Source organism: Melozone crissalis, unplaced genomic scaffold (genome assembly GCF_028551555.1).
Source record: "Melozone crissalis strain CALT ecotype California unplaced genomic scaffold, PUWL_Pcris_2 ptg000034l_1, whole genome shotgun sequence".
Classification (NCBI taxonomy): Eukaryota; Metazoa; Chordata; class Aves; order Passeriformes; family Passerellidae; genus Melozone; species Melozone crissalis.
Window position 1 is genome coordinate 3,564,963 of NW_026535812.1, and position 23,652 is coordinate 3,588,614.

Consider the following 23,652-nt stretch of genomic DNA (forward strand, 5'->3'; position numbering starts at 1 on the left):
GACCTCAGTGGAGGTGCTGAGAAAAGTCAGGTTAAAATAAAATACCATTTTTCAGCTACTGTGCTCCTGTTTCACAGATTTGGAATGTACACTATGAAAGCTGGGTTATTCTTAAGAATTTTAGTATTCTTAGTAAATATTAGTAGTAAATGGAGAACTGAGGGAGCAGAATTTTTAAAAGGATTTATTGAACAGCTTGATAAATGAAAACTTTTTTAGTATGTTCTGGAGCAGGTTTACATCTCAAATTTCAACATACTGGAAGCTGATTCTCTTTGTACATTTACCAGCTGTATACTTCCTTCTACATGTACATGGTCCACTTGTGATACAAAAATCAAAGTAACTTGGAGCACATAGTCCACAGAACTTCATTCCTCTGGGTTTTGACCAAATTATTTCCTGATTTGGTCAGCTAAAAAAGGATGTTCACTCATCTAAGATCTCTTCATCCAGATTGATATCTGTGGTATCAATATCCTCCAGATCCAAGTTATCTAAGTCATCTTCCAAGTCCAGCAGTGTCTAGGGAGAGAAAAGACTGGATGAGGAGGATTCCACTATGGTGACATGTGCTGCAGCTTGTGGGATGGATCTGCACTCTGCAAAGCCCAGCCAAGGCCTCATGAGGAACACAATGCTCAAGGAGGCTGCAGAGCAGCTGGGTTTGAACTCCCTCTGTCACCCTGCCTGCTGCACTGGTCTGTTACTGTGTGCAGGGCTCTGAACACTGCTCTGGGACTGCCACAGTCATGTGTGCAGCTGCTTGGTTAAATCACACTCCTTGAAGTCTTAGTGTAAAATGAATTGAGTGCTTATACTTCACCTCATCAAACTGTTTGGGTACCTTTTGATCTCTTGCTGGAAGGTTATCAGAATTCTGCACAACTGTCTTCATCACTTCTTGTTTAGGAGAGGGAACTGGTTCTTCAGCCTTCTTCTAATGGCAAAGAAATTCCTTTAGTTTTTTTTTTCAATTTAAATTCTTTCAACAAAAGCAGGTAAACAACAGCAGATCTCTAATGCCCCTTGCCCAGTGGCTCTCTTTCAGCTTCCCTCAGTTACTCTTGAGCCAGATCTTCACTGTCAGAAAAGATTCTACTCCTCACTCCACTGAAGACTATTTCCCTTCCCAGTATATCAATGGAACTGACAAAATGAGAACCTTCAGAAATTATCAGTTCATTTTAAACACTGAAGTGCTGCTAGTGATTTTCAACATGCTCAGCAGGAGAGACTAAGTTAGTTGAGACTGTCAGCAAACTTTAGTAGTTGCTGGGCTTAATGTTCCAAATCCTATAATGGTTTAACACTTTCTTCTTGCTTCACTGCTGCATAAATTTTATATTAAGATAATTCATCAGTCAGTACTATTATTGAAGCAATGGTACTATTCAATTAGCTGTACTTAATTATAGAATTAATTCTATCTCTTACAAAATGTCCCATATTCAGCCTCAGCTGGGATTTAGGGCTTCTATGAGAACATAAGCTGAATGCAAAGATACGCTGAGGTCTTGATTTCAGCTTCTATGGCAAGCTAGTTCTCAGTTCTTTCCATTTGTTTCCATAGGTAGCCCAGACAGTTTGTTTATCATCTTTAACAAATAAGCAGGCAAGTTTGATTTTGCTTTAATAGTATTTCCTTTGATGCACAAGAGGCAAAGAGTCACTACAGAGGCTTGAGAGTAACCAAACCTCAACCTCTCTGCTCTGTCAGGGATGTCCCAAACTATGTTCTGTAGTGCACCTCCTATGAGGAAAACCATACAGACAACGGAGAGCTGTAACTTTTCTGTTTCTCCTTTAGTTTCCAGTGTAGTTTTGATTTTAGATGTTTATAGCCTCAAAGAGTTGTGCCAGCATCAGTGCCAGTATCACCCTCACATTATGATTTTCATATACAAATGTAAAGTGTATTTGACTTGAGCAAAATTAGAAGTTGTCATTTTCTCCCAAGGCTCTGAAAAGCTTTGTTTCAATCTCTATGCTTACCACTTATACTTGTCCTATTTTCTGCATAAGAACTGGTGGTAAAAAAATTAGTTTGTTACTTCAGGCATTGACTAGAATCTATGTTTAAGTACCCAAATAGGATTCCTGGCCAGTTAGTTATGGAGCAGTGTTATTCCACACCCATGGAGCACACCAACAAGGAACACAGAGCATTTGGCATTGCTGTAATAGGCAAGAGTTTCCATTTCCAGCTACTGAGCTTTAGAAAACCAGCTGCAGTCAAGGCAGTGTTTGTAAATGCAACTGGAGTTAGTTTTCTGTAGGATGAATTCACTGGAAAGACTCTAGAAGTACTCACATCACACAGGGTGACCCAAGGTAAGGAAGCACACAAAGAATTTCACAGTCAAGAAGCTGTTAGTAATAAGTACAGATGTAGATGAAAAAGAATCTGAGGCAAAAGAAGCCAACTGCAGCACTTACAGTCAAGGTAATAAAAGCAACAATTTGTCCATTACTGGTGAAATATTCTCCAGGGTAGAAGTTACTGTGAGATAGCAAACTTCTCCCTTAGACTCATCACTGACTGACCTGAGATGGCATTATTCCAGAGGGCTCAAATCCTTTGGCTTCTTCAAGTAAGTTTCTTTCTTCATTTGGCTAAAAGTAAAAAGAAGCCCAGACACATTAAAGTGTTGCACTGAGTTGCTTAGAGCTGATTTTACACAGCACCAAATGTTACTCTTGTAGGGACAGTAAAACCTGCTACTTACAGTGACAAGGGGGTATTCCCTGGCTGGCCTCAACTCAGCAAGACTTTGCTTAACATACTCTTCAGCAACAAAAGCTTCCTTTAATCCAGGGAAAAGATTTTCGTATTCTGTGGGATCAGCAAGGGACTCAGCAGCCTTCTGATTGACTTTGGAGAGGTTCTCCCGCCAGAGTTTAACCACCCTGGGGATGCAAACCAGATTTGTTAGAGACAGCTCATTCACACAACACAGCTCATGCTCTGCACATGCTCAGAAATTACCTTGAAACTTGGCTTGGCAAATACGTCCGTGCAAGGAAAGCAGCTTCAGGGAGACGCCCGGTTTTGATCAGCAGTTCCAAACATGAATCAAGCCTAAAAAGATTTCAAAATATGATTTTAACCATTAAACTTAATAAAGACAAGTTTTTGTATTAGAACAGCTGTTTATTCTATTCCATTAATTTAAGGTGCTTTCATTTCAGACTTTGTAGAATGAGATTTTCTGAGAAGGACCTATGCTCATCTTTCTCCATGAAGTTTTCAGTTAGGTAAAGTTAACCACTTGAAGAACCTGAGGGTCTCTGCACTTGAGACAGCAGAACAGAACAATCAGAAGCTCGTTTGCTACTTACTTTCCCTGAAGGAAGTAGCTCATAAATGCCACATTATTCTTGCCATCCTTCTCAGCACCTTCTGCCAACTTATTCACCATGCTGGCATTCCCTGAAGCTGTGGCCAGGAGCAGCAGCCCTCCATAGTCCTGGGCATGGTGGAGACACTCCTGGGCTAAGCCAAACTGGCATTTACTGATGGCAAGCTCTGCAAGCTGCTTCCACTTCTGTTCTGACTGGTTGTACAAAAAGGGGAGAGGGAGAGAAAGAAAAAACCAAATCACTCACATTTCTGAACAGCATTTAAAGGTTTTCAGAGCACTCAGTATGAAAATAGGAGTTGACTTGTGAAGGTGCTGTATCCCATGACTACATTTGTCCTCCCATTGAGGTACTGCAATTACTGCAGCTTCCCAGCATGGCACAGTGAATGCCAAGAGATCCCTACCTAGCTGTAACACTACATAAAATAAACAGCTTCTCAGTAAACATGGAGGGGAGAAGCAGGCATAACACTGGAAGTTTAACTATAACAATCTCTTAAAGCTCCCAAGTTAACCCTCAGAATGCTGAAAGGCATCTGTGTCTGTAACTAAGTTAACATTCCTTCTAAATAACTGGATTATTTTACAGCAGCAACAAGGAGATCGACTCTCTGCATTATAATGATGGGACAAATCAATTTTTTTAGTGCAGCAGTCTAAGTTTGCCAAGGCTGGAACAAAGGTCTGAAGGCTTCAGCCCTGTCTTTCCTCCTCTCACTGTTAAGTACTGGAGATTAAGGCTTGGTTCTGGGCTCAAGTTTTGTATTCTCCAGGAGTTCCTATGGCTTTCTGAGCAGACACCATTCTTTGTCCCTATCCCACAGCTTAGATTGCTTTGAATTACAGACAGCAGAACTTCACCAAAGGAGTTGGAGTTGTATTGCATCCCCAGATACCACTGCCTTTTCTTACAGGGCCTCTCAGATTCACACTAATATTCAGAATCCAGGATGAATCACCCAAATTTGTATCATTACCTCTGCTTCCACTGCAAGCTGATAGGCTATTTTTAATTCTCCAAGTTGAAGAGCAAGTTCAAAACGATGCTCTGGGTCTGTAGATACTGCAAGAGCTTGTTGTTTGAAGCCCTAAAATAAAAATGTGACAGTGAAGCTGGGACCTGTCAGGTCAATCATAATCCTAAATACTTTAACAAAAGCACTCTGAACAGAAGGTTACAGTGTTCTCAAACAAACAGGATAATTAACAAGAGTTAATGCTCACTGAGTTTTGCTTAGCAAACTCCATTAAAAATGTGAATAAAATCATTTATTTATTTAGTTGAATAACTAAGAAGTAGTTTTCTTACCTGTTTTTCAAGAAAATGTGCAACCCTGGTTCTCTGTTCTTTTGGGATTGTGGGAAGAACTTTGTCAGCCATGCCGAAATCCCTCCTCATGACAGCAGTTTGATATTCGAGCACTGAGACCAGCAGAGAGTAACTAACAATGTTCAGCTCTTTATCACCCAAATACAGCCTGTTGTCCTTGGGGATATAGCCCAGGAGATACATTGTTCTGGAACAAAACAAAGAGCACTCAGCTTCAACAGATCCACACAAACTGTACAAAACCATCCCAGTAGCTCTTATGGTAGCATATAGAATACTCCCATCAAACACACTGCTTTTCCTGGATGTACTCTTTCACACAGCACTGCTCATCCCTCAGGACGGCAGTGCTGCCTCACAACACCCCACTTGTTCCCACCCCTGCCAGGGTGCACCCTGAACCCCTTCACTGAGAGAACCTTGAACACTTGAACTGAAGCAGCAACTCACCTGTCCAGGTGGGCAATGGTGACAATCTCTCCCCCAACGTAGTAATTGAGTCTGTTCACAGAACTGGTGTAAATAAAGCAGTCACCCACCCACAGACCTGTTTTCACAATCTCCTGGATCTCACCAAGAACCTGCAAAGCAAATTTTGGGTAATTAGATACATACAAAGGTATTTCTAGGTAGCAGAAAGACTACTGCTGTTTAAAATATAATTCCATATTCTATACTTTAATCTGGACAAGTTGCAAATATAAGTTTAGATATAGATTAGAAGTACATAAATGATAATTTCATTCTACATGCATGCTACCCTAATTCTTAACTAAGCCAATTATAAATCTAGGAAACAAACACCAAACTAAGCATTAAGCAACACAATCAAAGGTAACTTTCCTTCTGAAATTCTGATTCACTGCATGATTCACTTCTCAAACTTGAATAACATTTTAAAACTTGAAAATTGTAGAAAAAAATTAATCAATGACCCAAAAGTGTGTTTTAAAAAATATCTCTATAACTCTCTAACAATAATGAACAGATGGAGAGAAATGTTGGCATCAAGATCTGTTATGCTGGGATTCAGACAGAGATACACTCCTCATGAATCCCAAAAAAATTATTAAGTGTTCCTCAGGCAGGTGCACAATGTGATACTAAAAATGGTCTGGAAACCAACATTTAAACTGGACTATGTTAAGGACTCAGTTTGCTGTGCTCTCTTGCTTCTACCATCTCTAATCTCATTCCACTTTTTAAATAGAAGGTACCTCAAAGGCATCTTCAATTCCATCTTCAGTGACACCTTCATGTGTTTCTTGGGCTGCTGCCACTTTTTCTGACAGGTACTTGAGAATGAAGAATGACTCTTCTGTAGCAATGCACACGAGCTCACCCGAGTCAGACCAGAAAATCTGTGAGAGCAGAATGAACAGTGGCAGTGTTACACACCCCAGGCTGAGAAGGATGATGTGGGAATTAAGGGTTAAACACCCCAAGTCTAGAAGCTTTAGGACTGAGAAGTCAACACATAAAGGAATTTTTCTGTCCTTTCTGCTACATGACTGAGATAATCTTAAATTATTATTTTATTATTGACAGCTTTGCTTCATGCAAGAAAACCAGTTTAGTAAAAAAAAATATAAATCAGTAAATCAGACAGGTAAATATCTTCAGTGCCATGCAGAAACTCACATGTTTGGGCTGGATTTCAATCCTGCGAATCAGCTCTGTGTTCTCCCAGTCATAGAATGCCAGGCCATTGACAGATCTGACTCCCAAGAGAAAGCCACCATAGATGCCTACAAGAAAATAAAGGTGGAAGAAATCCACATTGTACAAAAACCATACCAGCATATCTATTTGTAAAGTATTTACCTTCTGCTCCAAAATCAGGCTTGAACGACTTCTTCTCTTTGAAATTTTTAAATATCTTTACAACACTGTTGCTCTCCCTGATTGCATACCTAAATAGAGATTAAATTGTAAATAAACAAAACAATTATTTCGTTTCCAAAGTAGTGAATTATTAAACTATAAGCTGCTACAAAACAACTGCATTTGACTTATCTTCTAAAACCAGCAGACTCCTAAAAACCCAAACTTTTCAAGCAGGACAACTACTGAAAGTTCATTTTACATGCATGTTTCATGGCCTGAAAACTAAACGAAAGTAGCAGCTGCAAATGTAATACAAAGGAAAAAAACTTGCAAGACTTACTCTGAAGAGTCATGTGCCCACACAAACTCCTGTGCAGAACCAAAACTCTTGTTCCTCAGAGCCATGGCTGTGTAGATGATGTACTCACCATCACCACACACCACCACAAACCTGGGGCAGGAGAGAGAGGCACTTGTCAGATATCTGTGTCCAGGACAACAGGCAGCAGCAAGAAGGCAGATTATCTGTAAAGGTAAAGGCTCTCATGCCCAAGGTAATCACTGAAACACAGAGCATGAGCTTTATATATGCCTAAATGTCATGGAACTCCATTTCCTTCCTGAGTCATGCTCCTTCTGGTCCCCACTGAGCACCTCTTGGACTCTGGATCCCTTTTATTTGAGCCTGTTAACAAAAAACCCCAACCAGTTCAAGAGGAGTGATGAAGGGATGTGTTACCGTCCATTAGGGTTGTGCTGGATTGTCTGAGGATAGATTTCACAGCTGCCCATATCCTTCACAGCCAGTGGCAGCCTCTCTCCATCTTTGATTTCAGCATCTCCCATTGCTTTCAAGTTAGCCTGTTGGACTTCAGAATGTTTAGCCCAAATAATTTTTCCATTTGCATCCATGGACATGGCAGGTTCTTCACGACCAAGCTAGAAAGTAAGAAAGAGGTGAGGTATAGTAGGAGTCTTCGTAAAATATCTGTATTGTATATTGAATATCTGTATATAGGCCTTGCCCTGATAAGCCCTGGTTTGTTTTTGATAGGCTGCAGCTGCAATGTCCTTAATTGGGCTGCAGCTGTAGCTAGTGAAGATAACTGGGATAAAAGGGGCTGGGCTTGGCCAGTCGAGTTGAGCTGACAACAAGCAGGAGAAGAAGTCAGAGCTGTGAAGAACTGCCCCCAAGAAGTATAGCCGAGAAGGTATGAGACTTTAGAAATAGGATTGAGACAATATGGGACTTTAGAAATACAACAACAAGACTAAAACAGTGAGGCTATAGAAAAAATACACTGCTGATTTTCTTTTCAGTTGGAAATATCAAGTGAAATAGCCAATCTCTATGAAAAAATACCAATTAAAATGCCAGTATTTTATGTATTATTCCAGAATCAGAAACCAGTTGTTGTGCACACAGGACAGGATGAATCACAATTTCTCACTCCAAAGCAATAAGTGTACCTTAACAATGATGCTGCCCTCATCATAGCCCAGAGCCACGTTGTTGGAGCCCCTGAGGCTGGCCACACACCACACCCTCTCCATGCCGTAGTTCAGGGTGCTCTCCAGGCGGTAAGTGCTGGAGTGCCAGATCCGCACCGTGCCTGGGGAGAAACACAGCCATGCATCCCTTCAGCTCTCTGTGAGGGCAGCAGGGTGCAGCCACAGCACCACAAGAGCTCTGCCCTCAGTGCTTTTCCTGTCCTTTCTACACCACAAAATGCAAAGTTACCATCTTCAGAGCCGGTGATGATGATGGGCAGCTCCGGATGGAAGCTGACACACGACACGTTCTGAGCGTGGCCTTCCAGTGTCTGGACACAAGTTTTATTCTGAAAGCAAGAGAGAACACAATGCCACATTTTAACCCTTATTTCTTTAAAAAACATCTCCCCCAAATCCAAAATAGATCTGAAAATTCTCTACATTTCTTACATTTGCAAGGTGTTCAAACAACAGCACTAAGTTATTAAACACTGTATTGAGCTGTACCTCCTGCCCAGAAGAAAGTATTTCCCCTGACAGAAGTGTTTTCCTCTATTTTCAGAGGTGTTTATGGCTAGAAAATATGCTTTCTCAGCACAGCACAACACATTAAAGCATGATAGAAAGCTGAGTTCACTGGGAAAAAAAAAATCATAACCAAATATTGCATTACAGGTGAAAACAGATCTAGTTTAGGTCTTTGGTAAGAATGTTCATTCACACAGTTGTGAAAGTCAGGCTGCTCTGCTTGAGATAACTAAGATTGGAGCATGTACAGTGTCTCCAACTGCACATGGTGGCAAAATCCGAAGCACTGTTGTGTAATATTCATGACTGCATTGAATGCTTAAATTAACAGTGCCAGTTTCAACTTCTGGGCTTGGATTTACTCCAGGGCAATAAGTTTTAGTGACCAGAAAGTACCATCTAACAACTTCTGTCTCACCCTTCTGGCCATTCAGACACTTGTAGAGAACTCAGGAGCTCCAGCAATAGAAGTGAATCCCTGGATTAAATCTCTTTTCTGAGGAGCATTCAAGCAGGGCACCTCATCATTCCTGCCCTGTTTGGGGGTACAAGCACTGCACTGTGCATGCAACACATGGGGCTGTGCCAATGTGCACAGGATGAAACAGGATGGGGGGGAGCTATAAAGGATGAAACAGGAGGAGGGAAGAGTTATAAAGATTGAAGAAAAAAAAAAAGAGGAACAGCTTAATCCACAAACATGAGGCCTAAAAGGCAGGGAATCAATTTGTCACAGGAAAATAAATCTAACAACAGAAACTGAATAAGAAATGTGGCACAAAGGCTTCTGAAGAGCTGAGCACACACCTGGTAGTCCCAGATCTTCACCAGGCGATCATCTGCCCCAGAAATGAGGTATGGCTTGTCCCCACCACTGTAATAGTCAATGCAGTTCACTCCTTTCTCATGGCCTTCCAAGGTGAAGTTGGGAGAGGATGATCCAAGCTGCCACACCTGAGCAATGAAACACAAACACTTGTACCCAGCAACCTGCTGTGCCCAGGTCACCCTTGGCACACACAACAGGTGCCCAGAAGTACTTCACAAGTCCAATGAGAAATAACACAGAATTCCAAAGACACTGTTGTTTTCTTAGGTGAAAAACCTCAATAACTGCTCAGCAAACTACAGTCCTTCCCCCAATAAACACAAATAACATGCTGAATTGCCCATGCTCTCTGCTCACACCTCTGAACATTGAAACTGGTTGCTTTAAACTTTTTTTAAGGACATGAAACCATATAAACCATTGTTTTTAAGAAGTACTACGTGTTTATAAAATTAACTAGTAACTGATTGTTATTATACATGAGTTTCCTCCGTGTCCTGAATTTTAATTTTTCCAGCTACACTCAAGAATATCAAATCTCACGTTAAATGAGGATACAAAATGAAGCAAGTCAAGTGTAGATATACTAGTGTTTTCTCATGTTTATCACATCAAATCAACATTTCCATGCACCTGATCTCAACATCTGTGACCATATGAAATCAGTGCTGGCTTTTTACAGCCAATATACTGATGATGTACAGGAAATGTGAGGAAGTGTCCCTGCTCAGTGGCTGAAAATCTGTAGTCACAGATATTTAATAACAGCTACATAGCAGATGAGACCATGAGAAGGCCAAAGGCATCACTGGAAACAACTCCATGCACAGACAGCCAAGGACATGCAAATAATGAGAGAGACACCTTTACCAGGGTTGTTTTTACTTTTTAGTGCACAGTTAAAAGATAGAGCACTTAGAAAAGTTTAAAGAACTACTTTCCAATTGTTAGAGACAATAGGCAATCTGGTAAATTTACTGAATTACTTAGCAGGGGCCTGGAGCAATGTCCAGGTCTTTGTTCAGTGAAAATTCCATTACTGCACCTGCTTTTAAGAATACTGACCCATCATCCATACAGGATTATTGCTTTGTGTACACTGATAATCACTTAATGACTAAAAACCCAAATACAGCTTCTCTACCTTAATTGTCCTGTCCAAAGAGGCACTGGCAAACTGGTTGTTGTCTTTTGGGTTTATGACAATCTGCATGACATAATGGGTGTGTCCTTCAAACACCTGAGAACAAGACCACTTCTTATCCCAGTCCCAGAGCTTGATCAGCATGTCATCTGGGAAAAAACACAAACAACCAAGCTTCAGTGGGTGACAACAACCTCCTTAAAGTGCATAATCCTCCAGAAATTCATGGGACAGGCTGGAAAGGAGGCACTGCTAATAATCTATTTGCAGTGCCTTTTTTCCAGCCTGTACCATGAAGTTACCTACTGGTAACCTGTAGGATTACTAGTCCTTCAGAAGGACCAGAGGGAGATGAAAGCTGTCTGTTGCTTTTAAGTCAGACTCCCAGCTAAAAACTTACTCCAAACCACAATGAAATCTTTTCAAAAACACAACCTGAGCTGTTATTTGAGAGTTTGCTACACTAATTAGCACATACATGAATATTTTTTTCTGGCAGATATTAAGAGAGAAAGCTCTTTTCTCTGACAAGAACACAAGCCATTATATTTTAAATTTTAAGTGCAAATGATATACCATGAAAAAAACATGCACACATCTACCAAGAAACAACAAAATGACAACTGCAACGTTGGCTTCTTGCTCAAGGGCTCCTGAGTCTCCCCAGAGGGTGCAAGTCCTCACCCCACAGAAAACAGGAGCCTGGGGAGAGCTGAACATGAAAAGACCCCAAAGGACTCTCACCACTGCTCGTGAGGATGAAGGGCTGCGTGGGGTGCACTGCAATGCACCGGATGTAGTCAGAATGGGCCTCAAACATGTGAACTCTTTCCAGGGTGTTGTAATTAAAAACTCTGATCTGCATGTCATCCTGGGAAAGGGAGGAAAAACCACGTGAAAAGAAGTCTCTTGTGCAGTGCACCTTCTATGCAATGCAGGGGAGCTAAGAAAAAACATTCCACCACTGAAGACAACAAAATGTTTAAGGAATTTTGCTTGCTAATGATATAAATTATACTTGGATTCAGAAGGCTGTAAATTACTGCTGTTTCAAGTCATTTATGAAATGGAAAAAGCAAATTTTCATTTTCAGAAGTAACTGAGTCATGGCAGCATATGGTAATGAAACAAAAACACATTTTTACTCTGGGTACAGGGCAGAAGACTAGGAAATGAAGGTTGAGGAAACAAAACATTTAGGAATTACCTTAATTTAGCCAAAAAATATTCAGTCCATAAAGAAAAATGTGTTACCAAGATCAGAATACAATTATTCCTCTTAAGGTACATTAATGAATAAAAGCAGGCATTTTTTTCTAGTGATGAGCAAAACTAAAAATTATTTTTAATATAACCAAGAAAAAAGTAGAAAGCAATTTCCAATTCATCTTACCTAGGACTGTCAATAGTTTCATCTTAGTTAAAGCAGCACTGAGTCAGAACTCTGTGCTGAGTAACAGCTGAACTCCATCTACCTGGCATTACCTGCAGAGTCAGTCACCTCAGCAGGTTGCTCTTTATTGAAATGAAAATTTAAGTTTCTAAGCTTCCTTAAGGGAGAAAACTTCTGGGAAACTGTAGTGCAGTATTCCCTTCTCCTCTACAAATTCAGATCATATTATTACATGATGCAGAAAGTAATGGCATGAAAATTGATCAGAGAAAGTGCAACTGAATAGGAAAACACAAGAGGAAACAGCTTACAGCTCCAGTTACAACCCAGTTCTTCCTCGCCACGAACTTGGCAGCCCTCACAGGCAGGTCACACACTTCAAAATTCTTCACCAGAGTCTGAAAATAAAACCAGTTAGGTTTATAACACTGGAAAAAAATACCAACTTTGAAATGAGCTCTATTTTCTTAACAGTGTCCAGCAAGTCACTTCCTTGTCTACTGATACCATGACTCTCGCACTCAGCCAGAGAGAGCAGTGACTGAAGAATCGGTACAAATCCCATTTCCAGCACCAGCTACACAGTCATGCACACTTCCCAGCAAGGCCCTCACCTGTGTCTCGTGGTTCCAGACACAGACACTGCCGTTGTAGAGGCTGGCCAGCATCCATGGCTCCGTGGGGTGCAGGTCCACGCTCTTGACGCGGTCAGAGCGCGCCGTCAGCTTCCGCTTGATGTCCAGGCGCAGAGGCTGGGGGAACAACGAGCACCAGGTGACTCAACAGCAAACTGGGACAGGGAAAGGGACAGGGAAAGCTGCAGTTCACTCTGAGAATGCAAGGATCCAATCCTGCTGCCCGTGCAAACAGAAGTTCACTACTCTTTTCTAATTATCTGTGTGTCTGTTTTTGTCGGAAGGCATAACGTCCCCCCAACGGCAGTGGCTCTGCTTCATTTAATTCTGTGAAACTCAAGATTTTCTTGCAAAAGTACCTCCAGCAGAGTCAAAAAAAAAAGAAACACAAAAAAAGATGCACTGCACATCCTCCTGGTGTCCCTGAACTATGATAGCAAAGCAAAGAGAATTTGCTCCTAATACAAATCTAGAAAATGAATCTTGCTACTTCACCTGACAAACCAGGAAGAAACGTCAGTTACCACAACATTTGCCCATTATAAATTTACTTCCATTTACAATCCCAAATGTTAGAAAATAAATCTTCCTGCTACTTCACCTATTTGCATCTACAGGATTACTAGTCCTAACTGACTTTTCTTCCTGACAAACCAGGAAGAAAAGTCAGTTACCACAACAGAGCACAACATCTGCCCACTGTAAATTTACTTCCATTCACAATTCCAAAATTGTGTTTTAGAATGGAACACTGTCTGGTAAAAACTGAGAGCAGGGAAAAAGTTTAAGTCTTTCCCTTACAAAGAAGGCTCTGATCTTCCACTTTAATCACTGGCAATGTAAAGCTGTCAGCACAGAGCAGAGGTCGCTCCTGGTCCCTCGCTTCCCCTTAGGAGGATGCTGGAGATTGCTGTGAGCTCTCCCCGAGCCTCCTGCAGGCTGAACAGACCAAGTGTCCCAAAGCGCTCTCACGGTATTTAAAAGGCATGAAGTCTAGCAAACTGATTTTCTAATATATTCGAGGCATTGTGGATTCCTTTAGACACTCACTGGAGATCATTTAACGCTGCTTTTATCTCAGACAACTCAGTGGATAATGGCTGACCAAAGAACACTACACGCATTAATAGTGTTACAGTTGCAGTTACCTATGTTAGACACTGCAACGAAAAAAACCACCTGGTTATCAGGTAGTACCTGCACCATGGCTATGACACGGGATGTGGAGATGAGTTTGGGTTCTCTGCTCCTGCTACAAACACCAGCAAGGCAAGCACAGCTACGCTCGGCTCCGCGCTCATCCCGGGAAGGGGGCCGGGAAGGGCCGCTCCGAGGGCTGAGTGCGACACGCACCCCGAGCCCCGGGACAGCCGCTCGCTGGGGCTGAGCACAGCACGGGCAGCACCGCGCTGCGACCCCGGCCCCGGTCCCAGCCCCTCATGCGCCCGCTCCGCCGATCGCGGGACTGCGCTGCCTCGCCAGGGCCGGCTGGGATGGTCACCGTCCCGCAGCGGGGGCAAGGCGCCCCCCGGGACCCTGCGTGTCGCTCACCATGGCCGCGCTGTGCCGAGGTGCCGCCCGGAGTCCCCAGGTGCCGCCCGCTGTCCCCGGCCCCGCTCCGGCCCCGCTCCGCCCGGGCTCGCTCCGATCTCCGACGTGGAGCTTCCGGGCCCGCCGCTCTCGCGACAGCCCCGCAGCGCGCCCCTCAGTCTCGCGAGAGCGAGGCGCTCCCGTGGGATGCCGGGACGTGTAGTCCGCGGCGCGGGGCAGGGTGGGAGTTGTAGGCGGCTCGGGGCCGCGGAGGCACCGGGCGGGGCGGGACCCGCCGGGACTGTGGAACCCAGCCCCGGGCGCTGGTACCGCACCCCGAGCGGCGCTCCGTGTGTCTGAGAGTGCTTACCAAACCCCTGAACCCTGTCAGGCTCAGTGCTGTGCCCACCGCCCCTGCGGAGCCCGTTCAGTGCCCAACCTCCGTGAGAACAGCCTCAGTGTCTCCTGACCCGGCTCTCTGCCATTCCCTCAAGTCCTGTCGCTGTCACCACAGAGCAGAGGTCCCTACCGGCCCCTCGCTTCCCCTCACGAGGATGCTGGAGATTGCTGTGAGCTCTCCCCAAGCCTCCTGCAGGCTGAACACACCAAGTGTCCCAAACCGCTCTCACGGCATCCCCTGCTTGTGGCCTCCTTTGGACACTCCCGAGTAGCTGAATGTCATTTTCTGTACTGTGATGCCCTGTGGGAACTCAGTACATCACTCCGGATGTCCAGAGTTGCCGAGAACCCTCTTGGGGGGCTCGGAAGTCCTGGAATGTTGCCAGAAGTGGCTGGTGGCTTGACTTTGATCCATCTAGAGATGTGCCACCTGTGTATGAGGACATGAGAGGCACTCGGGTTTGAATGGTGCAGGAATGATATATTTACAGGGTGAAAATACAGATTTTAGGGGTTTTGGTATAAAGGGTAATGGGGACAAGATGGAGGAATCAGGGTGTGTCTCGTCCTTCTTTCTTCTTCATGTCATCCATTTTCTGTGGTGATGTTGGCGCTTGGGGATTGGTTTAGAATAGAAGTGCACTGTCTAACATGGGTGATAGGTATTGGGACATAAAAGTAAATATGATATACGTAGTTTGTAGTATATAAAGACGCCGCGGCCTCAGAGGTGGTCAGAGTGCCCTTGGCTGCCTTGCTGTTCAGACCTCGGCTGGGCAGAAGGAAAAACTTTGTAGATAAGAACTAATAAACAACCTGAAGATTGAAAACTGAAGAGTCCAGTCTCATCCTTCAAAGCTCGGGCTGCCTCCGAACCATCCCACGCACCTCGGGGCAGAGACAGACAACAGCTCCCGAGAATGCCCCAAACTGTGTCCCCTCAGTGTCCCCTGCAGAGTCCCCGCTGTGACCCTGGACCCCTCAGTGAGGAGGTGTGGTGATGATGTCCAGGAGTGCCTGGCTGTGCGCGGTGCTGTCCCCTCAGTGCGGCCATGGTGACACTGCCAGGGCACAGGAGCCTGGTGACAGCGCCCCTGGGCGAGGTGCCAGGGAGCCCGGCGTGCCCATTGCCACCAAAGGCAAACACTGAGCCTGGCCAGTCCTTTACACCCCGAGACAGACAATGGGACACTTTTCTCAATCATTGTGCCAGCTAAAATTGCTGCAAGTCCGAACAGCATCTAAAGAAACATGGGGAATGTGAGGGTTCCCACGAGGAACCACTCCTGAGGGAATTTCTCCTACCCCCACTCCCAGACTGAAGTTCCATCTCTAAAAATTGCATCTCCCACATTTTGTTATATAAAGGAGAGGAATAACACAGAGGATCTTTATATTTATTGGGATCCAGTTAAAGAAAATTCTCCTTTTGAGAACAATTTTCTGAACAAGTGTTCAGCTGGGGATTAGGAGCTCTGTGTCCTCCATCCCACAACACTGCAAGAAGGATTACACCAGCCTGGAGTGTTTACAGTCTGAAGGACATAAACAAACAAAAGCCAGAGAGACAGAACAGTTACTGCAATTCTTGTCATTTTCACTCCTAGGGAGAAAAACCAGATAATTAAGTATTAAAAAACCCCCACAAGTCTGATGAAAAGTGAGAAAAGAAGCAAGAAAAGGGGCACAATATTGTCAACTGCTATGGATGAATTTAGACTTTCAGCTTCCTTTAAGTCTTGCTTTCCACTTTGAATTCATTACAGTGATGATTCTACAATGTAATGAATAACACTTAAAATGTTTGAGTACAGAATCTGAGGATGCAGAATCTGGATAACCCTGCCTAAAAGGAACAATTTGAGTAAAATGTATAAATTTTGAGTGTAGTTCAGGATTTTTAGGCTGAGGTGGAAGACTGAAAGAAGAGATGGAGAGGAAAGTGACCATAATAGACACCGTAGAGGAAAGTGACCATAATGGAGAATGTAGGTGGTGGGGGATATACAGCACACACTGTGTGTTTTTCCTTGAAAAACTCAATGCAGTCCTGTCCAGAGAGAGATGAGACTATTACAGGGCAATTAGAGATGGTCAGCAAGGAAAGAGAAAGATGAGGGAGTAGAGCTTGTTAGTCAAGAAAACAAGAGCAGAGAAAGGAAGAAATTATTTTGCTGTTAGCTTCTCCTGGGAAGTTGTAGTAATAGAAAAGCTGAGGGGGAGAGAAAAAGCACAGGGTATAAGCCAAGACTGACCTTACAGGAGGAAAGACATGAAAAAAAGCAATTAAATTCAAATTTAGAAATATCCCTCACAAGCTGTAAGAGGCAAGTTTACCAGCTGGGTATGAGTTCTGAGTCCAAAGCATGATCCATTGTGGAAATTAAATAGGTGTACAGAGGGAATGTACTATGTATTGGTTTGCCTTTCCTGTGCTTTTCCCTGTATCCTGTACTGACCACTGTTTCACCAGGGGCTGCATGCAGAACAGGAACTGTGCTGTGTCCCTGAGAAGCCTTTCAGTGCAGGGATTACATGAGAACACAGTCTCTCCCTCATGTTTTTGTGTAACACAACAGCTATTCCTATGCTTGTTTACTGAAAGATATTTTTCAGGTAAAAAATCCCAACACAGCATTTTATTGCAGAGCAGGCACACCTGAGCTGGGCATTTGGCTCTTTCCTCCCAGGCCTGGAAGAAATTGGACATTTTCTTTACTCTGGAGGAAGGGCACAAACCTGAGTTTGCCTGTAGCTATCAGATATCTTACAGACCACAGACAGGGAAAGGGGAGAGGAGAGGAAATGCAAGGAAATGATGAGATGGCTGCAGATGAGAAGAATGTAGCCTCAGGTCTGGCTTCCTGCAAAAACCAGAATAAAGGTGTACAGGACATTTTCAGTGCAATGGGACTGGCCATTCCACAACTGCCTTTTAGTTAGGAACACATGTGTAAGTGTGGATATAGGTGTGCCCACAAGTGTATAACAGAGGAACTGCTGATATGGTGTTGCAGGACACATTTCCTGTAGGTGCAAAGCTGCTTTTAAATCTCTTGAAAGTTCTCAGTGCAAAGCATTAAAAAGCATTGTTTATTACCCAAATAATTGTCTCTCAGAAAAGCCAATCCACTCAACCTTACTTTTCTAAGATTTCAGCTTAATTATTTTTGCTATATTATTATTTGTGGGTTTTTGGCGATAAAAAGGCTTTTTGGAAGTAAGATACAGCATTTTAAGGTTTATAAAAAAAGATACAGTACCGTTATTTCAGAGAAAAAGATGAAAACAGTTTGGGATACCAATCACAAGCACTGATTGTTTATTTTTATTTTACCAAATGAATTTTAACAATAAAATACTAATCCAATTTCTTTCTCTCTCAAGTAAAGACTAGAGGTCTGGAAAAAAGAGTCATATCTCTGTGGCACATCCCATATGTATGAAAATTCCTATTCAGCTCTGCAGTGCTGTCAGGTAGAGCCATACCCAAAAATAAATAATAAATGCAATTTATTATTAATATAATAATAGATGTAATAAATAGATGCAATGCATATGTATTAGGTGTAATATTTATATGCAATAAATATTTGTGCTGCTGCTTGCTGCAGTAGGCAGCTCAGTCCTGGGGTCCAGGGTTTCTTTGCTCTGATTGATGTACCCAGGACACAAATTCTTTCTCCAGGCACTGCTGGTTCTCCTCACAGGGAGGCACCTCGTGGGATCTCTGCATTTCACCTGGAGCTCAGCTCCCCAGGCCCTCGGGGCTTGGCTGACTGAGCTCTGTTGGAGATTACCAATTCCCTAAGTGAGCTACCCTGTAACCTGAAATTCTCATAAGGTCCTTGCTTTTAGGAGAAACAGAGGCACTCACCTCTTCAGGTCAGCTCTACAGGATTGTGAGGTGTTTATTTCACGTGGAATTAATGTGCTGTGCTGCTGATTGCCAGGAGTTAATACTTGCAGTGCAGTGAACTGAGGCAAACTCGTTGCAGCCTTAACTTGGCAGCCAGTGAAGATTGATGGAACGCGGTGGGTTTAAAGGAAAGGTGTTATTAACGTGTAGGAGGCAGAGCTGGGAGACAAACCCTGCTGTAAATCTGAATTAAAGCCTCCCTTGTTAGGACAGCATTTCACTCTGTGGTGGCTCAGGGACGCTCAGTGGTGTGGAATGCACTTTGTCTCCTTTAGTCTGAGCTGCCCAGCCTGTCTCTAACTCTCCAGGAAACATCCCAGCCTTGGATACAATCCTGACTCACACATCAAACATTAACCTGACTAGAATAATGAGGAATTAAAATGCCAGGAAAGAAATAGAAACTGTCAAAAGGCTAGAGCTCAGATTAGAAAAAACATAATCCCATCCCCCCCAAAACCTGCAGCCTGCCTGTAGCAGCCTGATGGTGCATAAAATGATTGTTTCCAAAAATGGTTGTTCCTTCAAATGCAATCGTGTATGTGGTGCATACAGAGGAATGAGCTACTGCAATCAGTAAAGGAGAGACTGGAAGTTTTGTATTTTGTGTCATCTAAAATAGTATTGCCTGACACTTTCATTACAGACCTGCCTTTTTAACTCACAATTCTGCCAAACCTCGGCCACGTGTGTTTGGATTTTTTGTACTGGGTGTCTTTATCTCAACAAGATAACTATTTCAGACTGTTTTCAAATTTCAGTAGAAAGGTTTACTATTTTTAAGGGGTTTTAAGTGAGCACAAATACCACCAGCAACAGGGCAATCAGCATACTTTCAGCAGCATCTGATATGGATTTAATTTAAAGAGAAAATCCAAAGTATTAATTGTGGTAGCACTGTAGTATGTGATAATGCTAATAACAAGGAGAGATATCTTTAAACAGACAACTCTGAGGAAAAAAAAGGTTGTCAGTGAGAGAGACCAAAGTGTTGTACATAATAAAAAGACTCCAGTTCTTGACCTCTTGTGCTACAGCTTCTTTGGGCCCCTTTGATTCATTAGATAAGTGCTATCTTTATGTCATTCATGTAATCACTTAGCAAGAACCATCCTGATTGACCCATTAGTGCTCCTGATTTATTAACACTTGCTTCTTGTTTTATTTCCTGGAGGCCACAGATCCAATTCTGGCGTGATTCCATTTCCATTAAGATTGGTGGCAATAGGGCAAGCCTTAAACCACAGAAATGCTTTGGAAGGCAGCAGTTTATATCCTCCCAGGTATTCCAAGTTTGGAGCTTGTAATTTCTTTCTTTATCAGATTTACAATGCCTTCCACTATAGTCGAATCTTGGTGCTAATGTTCTTTTACTGAGTTTTGAGGCTTCAGATAAACTTATTCCATTTTCTCTGCTCATCTTCAAACCTGCCAAACTGCTCCTAAGATCTGATTCAGTGAGCAGTTTAGTTTGCCCTGAATATAGTCTTGAGATAACATGAACTAGAAATCCTAAAATGATTTCTTCTTGTCTGAGGAGTATCAGTCCAGTAGCTACTTAAAAATTTCTGTAATGACATTGATTTCAAGACAGAGAGATTCTGTGATTTCCATTTTAATTTGCTATTATATATTTTAAACTTATCGCTGCTGACTACAGAGTTGGAGCATTCTTAGGAAATGATTCAGCATCAGATTTTCCATAAGCTTGCAAAAATTGTTTATTGAATACCATGGGATGCCAGCACCCTGGAAAACTGAGAACACTGTTTTCTATTAAAGTTACACAAAATTGACATAGAGTTATTTTTTATCCAGATACAAAATGGTAATAAAAGGAAATTTAAGAGCAGCACTATGGACACTGAGTCAACGTGAAAGGTTCATGGCCAGACTTTGATAATTGACTGTGGCTTGTGAAGGAAGGAATTAGGTTGTTTTCTCTTGATCTGGCAGGTTTGCATTTTCCACATGCAGAGGTGAAGCTTCAGCTCCTACTGCAACGTCTGTACAATGTCCAGAACAATCCAGAATCCAATATCCTGCCCAACAGCCTACAGGTGACTGCCTCAAAGGAACAGCAATGATGGAAAAACTGCTTTTGTGGCAGTGCAGAGATATCTGACAGTACCTTCCACATGTGCATTTCATCAGCAGACAAAGGAAAGGGTTTAAAGCACAGATGTCACTGTTGTCACTAAGATCCCAAGGCACAAAGACTTTTCTCTTTATCATTTGATAGCAGTTGTTTCCCCACGGGCTCAAATGCAGCTCAGCCTTGCAGTGTGCTAGGCACAGAAAACCAAACCCTTGGTAATTTGCACAGGGTGTCAGAAGGACCTTCTAGAAATCCCAAATGTGACCATAATCCAACACTATTCTCTTGAGATATGCCTGTCAAATGGAAGGTGGCTTAGTCAACAGGTTTGGAACTTTTTTTAAAAATCTATTATTATTTCTAAATTACTTTACAGCAGTGTAATTTGTTTTTCTAGGAAAGGTCAAAGCCCTCTGGATTTATGATTGGAGCTGCATAGTTACATGGTTTATGAGTTTGCATTGTGTTCAGGAAACCAGCAGCACACAGGATTCTGTGGCATTGTATCAGAAGATTTTTCTTCACAATAACTCAGTAACAAGTTGTTTATGTAGGAGAGCAGGCTGTGATGAAAGCTGTATTAAATTTTATCCTTGCTCTTTTACAATAATCACACATAAATAACATATTGCCAGAGGCAAATGTAACAATATATTTATATGTACAAGTCTTATACAAGCACCATTTTTTTGTTTTTCCAATTCTAGTAGAACCTGAATCATTAATTTTTTCAGAAATACAGTCATATTTTAAAAAATTCAACAATATTAGTGTGTGGTGTGTACCTTCTTTGTGCAGTCTGAAGACTGCAAGTTATCTCACCAATCTCTGCCCATTGTTTGAATTTCTAAACTCAGACTATAGCGATGAATTCTTTTAGCTTTGAATACCTCTTTTTCAATCCTTGCTCAGTATATTACATTTATAGAACCTGACATAGGATTTGCAGCATTCAGATCTGGACAAATTCATTCCCAAAGATGAAGTACAAAATCTATTGATGAGTGAGGATCAGTACAGAACCTCATTTAGACTAAAACAGTTTAGGCTTTTAATACTTGAGGTTTTTGGTTCAACTCTTCTGCTGCTGTTCTTGCCATTCTGTAATACAGTCAGCTTCCCCCTCCCTCCAAGCAGTGATAAGAATCATCATTCACACACACTTTTATATCCTTTAGCATTTTTTCCATCGAAAATGGAGATGGATTATTTCTTATATGGCTTTCCAAATTAAAATTGAGGAGTTTAAATAACATGTAGCCGGTATGTTGTTGGAATTTCATCTCCCCAAAGTAAAAGTACTTGGAAAGTTGTGATGGGTTATGAGTAAAAAAAATTACCTTAACAGTTCTGTTCTTGAAAATAAATGACAAGGATGTTATTCAATTTTGCACAGAGGTATGACAATAATGACCATTTTTGGTTTGAGGGAAGAGGGCAGTGTGAGTACAAGATTCACCACTCGATGGCGCCTTGATTCTGTACATCTCCATTTCGTTTTCCTCTCTGATGTCTGGACACAAAATCCCAAAACTGGTTTTGTAGTAAATCTGTCTGGGAAAAAATACTTATCACATATCTCTAAGCGATAGTTTTTAATGTCTTCCGCAGAAGTAAATAAAATTATTTAAATTTTCACTGATACCTTTTAACTCTTTCAATGAAAAAAAGGTGAATTCCCTCAGTTTTGGTTCAGCAGTTCTTCAGTGTAAATATACGAGGGCAGACAATGGCATGGGAACGGTTCCTGGCATCAAATTGGCCAACAAGGCTTTTTTCCTTTGTGGTACTTTTTTCTGTGTCCAGGGGCTGCACTACACCCATGACAAAACCCCCAAATATAACAGATTTTAGGATTTTGCTCTGCTTTGTGCACACTTGTCTGTTTTGCTGACAAAATCAAGGCTTGCTGAATGGGTTTGTAACTGGAAGAGGTGCCATGCACTGTTTGAAACTTTTTAAAATTAGTTACAGAATTACTTGAATGAAAATGCTGTCTGATTTTCAATGTGAACTATTCCATGACAAGTGATGAATATTGTACCATTCAATGTATTAGAAATTTGTGATGGAGTTGTTTGAAAGCTCCTCTGAGATGGGATTCAGATTGACTCTGGCTGCAAATAGAAGCTGGAAATGTTTATAAAATAACACTGGAGACAAAGTCGTTCTGCCAGCAGGATCATTAGTGATTGTGTGTTGGCTGAGAGTATTCTGCTGTTTGGGAAAGTAGATTTGATTTGCACAAGACAAAAACTGGGCTTTGCTGGCTGTCATCATGTTTGTGTTTATAGATTTGTGACAAAAGGAGATTTTTGGCAATAAACCTTTGCAGTTTGAGGAAACTTTTCTATGTTGAAAGACTTTGAGGAAATTTTTCTATGCTGAAAGTAATAGTATAGGAAAAAATGTGCTTATTGCACTACTCATATAAGTGCTCTTAAAAAACCAAATATCACTAATGTAAGCATTTATCTCCAGAGTAGATGCTGCAAATTCTTCTGTGGCTCCAAGTAACTTCTAAAAGTTTCAACCTCACACTTTACAGGGAACTACAGGAACCAAGCTTCATTTCTTTTGCTCTCTTAAATGCTTCCAGATAAGAAGACCTGACATTGAACTGGATATAGAAATACTCATATGAAATCTTCTACCAAAAGATGTTCTCTGGTGCTTTTTTTTTTTTTTTTTTTTTTTTTTTTTGCTATATAATCATTATAATGCAAGGGGGAAATGGTGATAAAAGCACCTTTATGTTCCTCATTTAGTGGAGATTAATTACTGCTGAGGCAGCTGGTGGCAGGGAAGGATAGGATAGTAATGGTTTAATGGTTTCATTACCAAATCCTATGGAGTGGTCAGGGAAGAAGGATAAATTATAACCTTTCAACAAAGTGAGATCAATTGATAGAAATATTTTCATATTTTGGTCCTCAAGTCCAAGTGGAATCCAGAAAAGTAAACAAAATATGTCCTTCCAATGCTTTAGTCTTGACCTAATATTTGAGAAAATTACTTATTTAAGGGGAAACTGGCTGCTGGATGTGAGGCTGTGAACTCACTTGGCTGCAGAATTCTGTCCAGAGCGGATGGACTGAGAACTCTTGGTTGTTCTATTGCTGCCCATCAAGGCAGAGGACAGCAAATATTTGGAATAAATT

At 42.0% G+C, this 23,652-nt stretch overlaps 1 protein-coding gene across 3 annotated transcripts; it reads right to left on the reverse strand.

The window, feature by feature from the left end:
• Positions 1-168: 168 nt before the first annotated feature.
• COPB2 (COPI coat complex subunit beta 2) lies at positions 169-14,209 on the reverse strand. Of its 3 annotated transcripts, none has more exons than XM_054282651.1 (22): positions 14,097-14,208; positions 12,525-12,662; positions 12,222-12,308; positions 11,262-11,388; positions 10,518-10,666; positions 9,352-9,498; positions 8,264-8,363; positions 7,993-8,135; positions 7,262-7,461; positions 6,863-6,973; positions 6,520-6,608; positions 6,337-6,443; positions 5,913-6,056; positions 5,146-5,276; positions 4,675-4,882; positions 4,343-4,453; positions 3,343-3,557; positions 2,990-3,082; positions 2,730-2,910; positions 2,548-2,616; positions 848-937; positions 169-525 (listed from the first exon to the last, which is right to left on the reverse strand). In XM_054282651.1, exons 1-22 carry the CDS (start codon positions 14,097-14,099, stop codon positions 430-432), a joined length of 2,739 nt encoding a protein of 912 aa, XP_054138626.1. In that variant the 5' UTR covers positions 14,100-14,208; the 3' UTR covers positions 169-429. The 3 variants fall into 3 exon arrangements, with proteins under 3 accessions (XP_054138626.1, XP_054138625.1, XP_054138627.1); XM_054282650.1 differs by having other exon boundaries at positions 848-940; XM_054282652.1 differs by lacking the exon at positions 848-937 and having other exon boundaries at positions 14,097-14,209.
• Positions 14,210-23,652: the final 9,443 nt, after the last annotated feature.

Bases quoted from the DNA above. Each gene is read 5' to 3' on its own strand.
- COPB2 (XM_054282650.1), bottom strand. The intron at 6,444-6,519 runs GTAAATACTTTA...ATTTTCTTGTAG, and splicing joins GCCTGATTTTGGAGCAGAAG to GCATCTATGGTGGCTTTCTC. The intron at 6,057-6,336 runs GTGAGTTTCTGC...CTGCTCTCACAG, and splicing joins TTGAAATCCAGCCCAAACAT to ATTTTCTGGTCTGACTCGGG.